The 7,500-nt window shown below is 46.2% G+C and overlaps 1 protein-coding gene across 1 annotated transcript in view; it reads left to right on the top strand.

Moving 5' to 3' along the window:
• cntn5 (contactin 5) overlaps positions 1–7,500 on the top strand; it is a 125,546-nt gene that overhangs the window by 91,986 nt on the left and 26,060 nt on the right. The window contains exon 14 of the mRNA XM_083551618.1: positions 855–1,030. Coding sequence (XP_083407744.1) covers positions 855–1,030 — 176 coding nt within the window. The remainder of the gene's footprint in view (positions 1–854; positions 1,031–7,500) is intronic.

The raw sequence follows: 7,500 nt of genomic DNA, 5'->3' as shown, positions 1-7,500 counted from the left end.
CCAGATGACATACCGGTAGAAGCGTGGAGATGTTTAGGAGAGATGCAGTGGAGTTTTTTACCAGATTGTTTAACAGGATTCTGGAAGGTGAGAGGATGCCTGAGGAATGGAGAAGGAGTGTGCTGGTACTGATCTTTAAGCATAAGGGAGATGTGCAGACCTGCAGTAACTACAGGGGAATTAAGTTGATCAGTCACCATGAAGTTATGGGAAAGAGTAGTGGAAGCCAGGCTGAGAGAAGAGATGACCATCTGTGAGCAACAGTATGATTTCATGCCGATGAAGAGCACCACAGACGCATTATTTGCTTTGAGAATGTTGATGGAGAAGTATAGAGAAGGTCAGAAGGAGCTGCATTGTGTATTTGTGGATTTAGAGAAAGCGTACGACAGGGTGGAGAGAGGAGTTGTGGTATTGTATGAGGAAGTCTGGTGTGTCAGAGAAGTATGTGAGGGTGGTGCAGGACATGTATGAGGACAGTGTGACAGCAGTAAAGTGTGCAGTACACACTCCTACACACCTACACACTCTCTCACACACACACACACACACACACACACACACACACACACACACACACACACACACACAGACACACACCCATACTAACACACACACAGAGACAGACAGACAGACACACACACACACACACACACACACACACACACACACACACACTCACACACTCACACACTTCTACGCTCCCACACACTCGCACACACTGAAGACCTCCAGATTTTAGATGTTTGGAATGTGTAGTGTGTATTAGAATGTGTGACTGTATCAACACAGCTCTGTGAGGCCCTGTTTTGTCTGGTGTCTGAGGTAACAGTGACATTCTCTCATCCTTACAGAGGCCCTAAAGGTAGACCTGAGCCCGAAGCGTGTGGAGGTGACGGTGGGAGAGAGCATTGTGCTCAGCTGTAAAGCTTCACACGACCCATCACTCCACATCTCCTTCCTCTGGCAGCTCAACAACCAACCGCTGGACATGCAACAGGACGACGGTCATTTTGAATACATCAGAACAGTAAGGACTTCTCTCTGTGTGCTCACTCCACTGGAGCTTTAATGCTAGCTGAGATCTGGAATTCTGGCGATGTAACTAAACAACAAACGGAATCAACAAATCATAATTAATCAGTTATTTTCCTGAAATAGAAAAACATTAAAGAAAAATTTTATTCAGATTTGTAAACCTTCAATTTAACTAAAAAGTATAATGAACTTTGGTACAAGGGGAATAAAGTGTGTTTTTATGAGAGAATTATCTCCTTTTAGCTGAAAATAACGCTAAAGTATTTTATTCCGTTCTCAACACCCTAAAAATCATCTTCTGCCAGCTTTGATTTTCCTCCAAACCAATCAGCACCTTGATTTCAACTAGCACATGGTGTATTTTTGGGATTTGAACATATCAGTAATGATTCCCCATAAACCTCACACAAATATAAAACACACACACACACACACACACACACACACACACACACACACACACACACTAGTACACCTATACACTCCCACACACCTACACACTCCCACCCACCTAAACATATACACACACACTCCCACACACCTACATATTCCTACATTCACACACACTTCCACACACCTACACACTCCTACATTTACACACACTCCCACACACCTACACACTCCTACACACCTACACAGGAGAGGGAGATGGCCAAGATGGCGGCACGGCACTTTATAGCCTGACTTACACAACATATGGACATCTGAGCAACCAGTGTACTTGTGTACCATCACCAAACACTCCAGGAACACAGAAACAACCCCAATAACACAATAAATGATGATCTGCGGCAGAAACTATTCTTCCTTGTCGTTAGGCTAAAAGCTAACCTGCTCTACCATCTATCCTGCTGGCAAATGTCTGCAACCTGGACAATAAGGGGAGTGGTAGCTCAGTGGTTAAGATGCTGGGTTACTGATTGGAAGGTTGGGGGTTCAAGCCCCCGTATCGCCAAGCTGCCACACTTGGGCGCCTGAGCAAGGCCCTTAACCTTCTGTGCTCCAGGGGCGCCGTATCATGGCTTACCCTTCGCACTGACCAAGCTGGTATATGCAAAAAACACATTTCACTGTGCTGTAATGTATATGTGACGAATAAAGGCTATTTTCTATTCTAAATTGGACTACATCAGACTCCAACAAGCTACACTCGGCGTGAGTACAGACACTGCTGCTGTTGGGTTGAGATGTGGCTGAGTGACAGAGTTCGGGACGCTGCCATTCAGCTGGATGGGCTAGCCGCATTTCGTGCCAACAGAAATTAAGCTCTGTTCGGTAAGACTCGCAGCAGTGGTCTGTGTGTTTACATCAATATCGAATGGTGTAAGAACTCTGTCCTCATTTCCACCTACTGCTCATTGCTGGTGGAGTTTATGGTTGTGAGATGTAGACCTTTTTATTTACCCCAGAAATTCACCACCGCTATTGTGCTCGGAGTGTACATTCCACCTAGCGCTAATGCTAAGGAAGCGCTCAGTGTACTCTACTGGACCATTAGCGAACTACAAAACACACACCTTGACGGATTGTTTATTGTAACCGGAGATTTCAACCATGCAAATCTCAAGACTGTGCTCCCTAAATTTCACCAGAATGTGGACTTTGCAACCAGAGGAGAAAACACGCTAGATGTTGTTTACACATACATTCGGGTGCATACCAGGAGAAGCCCTGCCCCCACCTCTACCGCAACCAGCGGAGATTTCAACAACTTGGAGGAGCCAAGCCTCCAGATGCGCTGAACGACTTCTACGCCTGGTTTGAGGTGCAGAACAACATGCGGCAAGGAAGACTACCCCTCCTCCCAGCGACTAGGTGCTCTTTCTAACCACTGTCTAACCTCCTACACACCTACACTCTCACACACACTCCTACGCACCTACACACTCCCACACACTCCTACGCACCTACACACTCCTACACACTCCTACAAACCTACACACCCCCACACACTCCTACACACTCCTACACTCTCCCAAACACTCCTACACACTCCCACACACTCCTACACACTCCCACACACTCCTACACTCTCCCACACACTCCTACACCCTTCTACACTCCTACACCCTTCTACACTCCTACACACTCCCACACACTCCTACACACCTACATACTCCCACACACTTCTACACACTCCTACACACCCACACACTTCTACACACCTACACACTCCCACACACTCTTATGCACTCAAACCACACACTCCTACACACTTCCACACACCCCTACACATTCCCACACACTGCTACACACTCATACACACCTACACACTCCTACACACCTACAGACTCCCACACACTCATACACAATCACACACACTCCTACACACCTACACAATCCCACACAGAAGCCCCGCCCCCATCTCAACCGCAACCAGCAGAGATTTCAACAAATTGGAGGAGCCAAGCCTCCAGATGCGCTGAATGAATTCTACGCCCGGTTCGAGGTGCAGAACAACATGGCGGCGAGGAAGATCACCCCTCCTCCCAGTGACTAGGTGCTCTGTCTAACCACAGCTGAAGTGAGGAAAACTCTATGCAGAGTTAACCCATTGCAGTCTGCTGGACCAGACAACATTCCTGGCAAAGTGCTCAGGGAATGTGCAGAACAGCTAGTGAATGTCTTCACTGACATCTTTAACTGAGCAGCAACGTTGTTCCTCTGTGGCACAAGATGACGACCATCGTCCCCGTGCCAAAGAAGTCTACAGTCTTCTGCCTCAATGACTATCGTCCTGTCGCACTTACACCCATCGTGATGAAGTGTTTTGAGAGGCTTGTCATGAGGCACATCACGACCCAACTACCACCCTCACTGGACCCCATGCAATTCACATATCATTCAAATCGTTCCACAGATGACGCCATCTCCACGACCCTTCATCTGCCTCTCACCTACTTGGACAAGGGTTAAGGTTCATATGGACTCATATGTATGAATGCTGTTCATAGACTTTAGCTCAGCATTCAACACAATCATCCCTCTGCATCTGATCAAGAAGCTGAGCGTACTGGGCCTGAACACCTCCCTCTGTAACTGGATCCTGGACTTCCTGACTGGGAGACCTCAGTCAGTCCGGATCATAAACAGCATCTCCAGCACCACCACACTCCCATCTACTTCCACACACCTACACATTCTTAAACACCCACACACTCCTACACATTCATTTACATTTACATTTACATTTGCGGCATTTAGCAGACGCCCTTATCCAGAGCGACGTACAAAAGTGCTTTAAATCTCTAGTAATGAATAAATCTACACTGGTACGCAAGATTACAAACTTAATATAAATATAACTCAAATTCTACAAACTTGGAAAGTGCTAATTTAGGTATTTCAGGAAGAGGTAGGTCTTCAGTCATCGCTTGAAGATAGTCAGGGACTCTGCTGTACGGACATCTAGGGGAAGTTCATTCCACCACCTCGGTGCCAGAACAGAGAAGAGTCTTGAAGTGTACTTACCTCTCATTCTGAGAGAAGGTGGTACCAGTCGAGCAGTGCTAGAGGATCTCAGACAGCGTGGTGCAGTGTGAGATGTGATGAGGTCACTGAGGTAAGATGGTGCTGGTCCATTTTTGGCATTGTAGGCAAGCATCAGTGTTTTGAATCTGATACGTGCAGCTACTGGAAGCCAGTGAAGGGAGCGCAGCAGTGGGGTGGTGTGGGAGAACTTTGGCTGATTGAACACAAGTCGTGCAGCTGCGTTTTGGAGTCTTGAAATGTCTTGAAATGACAAGAGACTGAACAAGCACCTGGGCAGCCTGTATGGACAGAAGTGGTTGAATCCTTCGGATGTTATAGAAAAGAAATTGACAAGAACGAGCAACATTAGCGACATGTGGAAAGAAAGACAGTTCATTGTCCATAGTTACATAGTTACATAGTTAGATGACCAGCAGTTCTGTTTTGCTGGGGTTGAGTTTTAGTTGGTCATATCCATATCCTTATCCAGACATATCCATGAAGATATGTCTGACAAGCATGCTGAGATCTGAGCGGAAGCTGTGGTATCTGATGGAGGGAAAGAAAAGATGAGTTAAGTGTCATCTGCATAGCAGTGATAAGAAAACCCATGTGAGGATATGACTTCACCAATGGAGTGGGTATAGAGGAAGAAAGGGAGGGGACCAAGTACAGAGCCTTGTGGGACACCATTCTTCACACCTACACACTCCCACATACCTACACACTCCTACACATTCTTACACATCTACACATTCTTACACATCTACACACCTACACACCTACACACTCCCACACATTCTTCACACCTACACACTCCCACATACCTACACACATCTACACACTCCTACACACCTACACACTCCCACACATTCTTACACACCTACGCACTCCTACACATTCTTACACACCTACACACTCCCACACACTCCTACACACCCCCACACACTCCTATGCACTCCCGCCACACACTCCCACACACCTCCACACTCCCACACACTCCTTCACACCCCTACACATTCCCACACACTGCTACACACTCATACACACTCCCACACACTCCTACACACTCCCACACACTCCTACACACCTATACACTCCTACACACTCCTACACATCTACACACTCCCACACATTCTTACACATCTACACACTCCCACACACCTACACACTCCCACACATTCTTCACACCTACACACTCCCACATACCTACACACTCCTACACATTCTTACACATCTACACAGTCTTACACATCTACACACCTACAAACCTACACACTCCCACACATTCTTCACACCTACACACTCCCACATACCTACACACATCTACACACTCCTACACACCTACACACTCCCACACATTCTTACACACCTACACACTCCCACACATTCTTACACACCTACGCACTTCTACACATTCTTACACACCTACACACTCCCACACACTCCTACACACCCCCACACACTCCTATGCACTCCCGCCACACACTCCCACACACCTCCACACTCCCACACACTCCTTCACACCCCTACACATTCCCACACACTGCTACACACTCATACACACTTGCACACACTCCTACACACTCCTACACACTCCCACACACTCCTACACACCTATACACTCCTACACACTCCTACACATCTACCCACTCCCACACACTCCAACACACTCCTACACACCTACACACTCTCACACACTTCGCTACACTGCAATATTGAAGAACCTGAAACACAGCAGCAACAGGTGGAGAAGGTACAGAGGAACTCAATGTGTGTGTTAGTTGTCTAATTTGTGGAAGATGGATACTTTTCTTCATTATATTCATCCACTAAAAATCATTTGTCACCAGTTTCATCTCAATTTCTTCTCTCTGATGTCTTGTTAGCATGTAGCAGCAGATTGTGCTGGAGCTCAAAAGAAAATCGATGGATTAAAAGGTCAGCCAGGCCCACATGTCACCTGAGATTAAAGACCCACAGTGAATGGTATTATCGTATTCCTCAGCCCAGGGTTCCTCCTGATGGACCATTGGGGAACATTGTGCTCCTGTACATGATCTTATGAAGAGAAGACCATGACATTGTATTTAGCTTTCTGCATTGTTTAGATGTAGATTTGATTTACATTAGCTCTGTGACACTATGGTGCAGAGGAAAGTGTTATCTTCTCCCAGCTCCACAGACCCACATGATTTCTACTCTGAACTACCTCTGGGGTGTACATGGTGGTAACTGATGTCCTAAACAGGATATTTTCCTTTCCAGTGCATAATACGAGGTGCTATGAAAAAGATTGGAGACTCGCCCTGTTAAAAAGAAAGTACTTTATTTATCTACGTTTCCACACTTTCACCTTCAAAATAGTCCCCTTGCTCTCAATGTTCTTCTGGAATATGTCCTTGAAGTCTTCTTTTCCGAAGTGTGTAGAGCACCTTCTGTGATTCGCTCAACGGTGTCAAAACGGCAGTCAGTGAGCTTCATCTTCATCATCTTCAAGAAGAGAGCAAAGTGTGCAGGAGCCGAATCTGGACAGTAGGTTGGGTGTGGAAGTGAAGAAACTCACGTGTGAGGAGGAGCTCGGTGACAGGGTGCGCACGTGGTCAGAACAGCACCAGTTACACCTATTCTGATGTACACAGGACAATGTCTTTTGACACACTGAATTATGAGGGCCAGTGCTCCCTGTGAATGTGCGTGCAGCCTTGTGCTGCCATCTGTTGGTGTGTTACACAACATGTCTCAAAACTAGTCACTTTGTATTTCTTTGTGGACTCCAGATCCACCCTGAGCAGGACAGAGCACTGGAGAACTACTACAGTTTCTTTAAGGGTTCTTATAGTTTACATGTGAATTTAATAGAATGTGAAATAAAAAACAGAAACCAATCCCACATGGCTATGGTTGAGATTTCAGAAGATCAGAGGAGTAGAAATGGTGGCTGATACCTGCAGCAGATCTTCTGTTTTTTTTTCCTAATCTTTATTTAAT

Source organism: Silurus aristotelis, assembly GCF_946808225.1.
Source record: "Silurus aristotelis genome assembly, chromosome: 10".
NCBI classification, from domain to species: domain Eukaryota; kingdom Metazoa; phylum Chordata; class Actinopteri; order Siluriformes; family Siluridae; genus Silurus; species Silurus aristotelis.
This window is presented reverse-complemented; position numbering and strand designations above follow the sequence as displayed.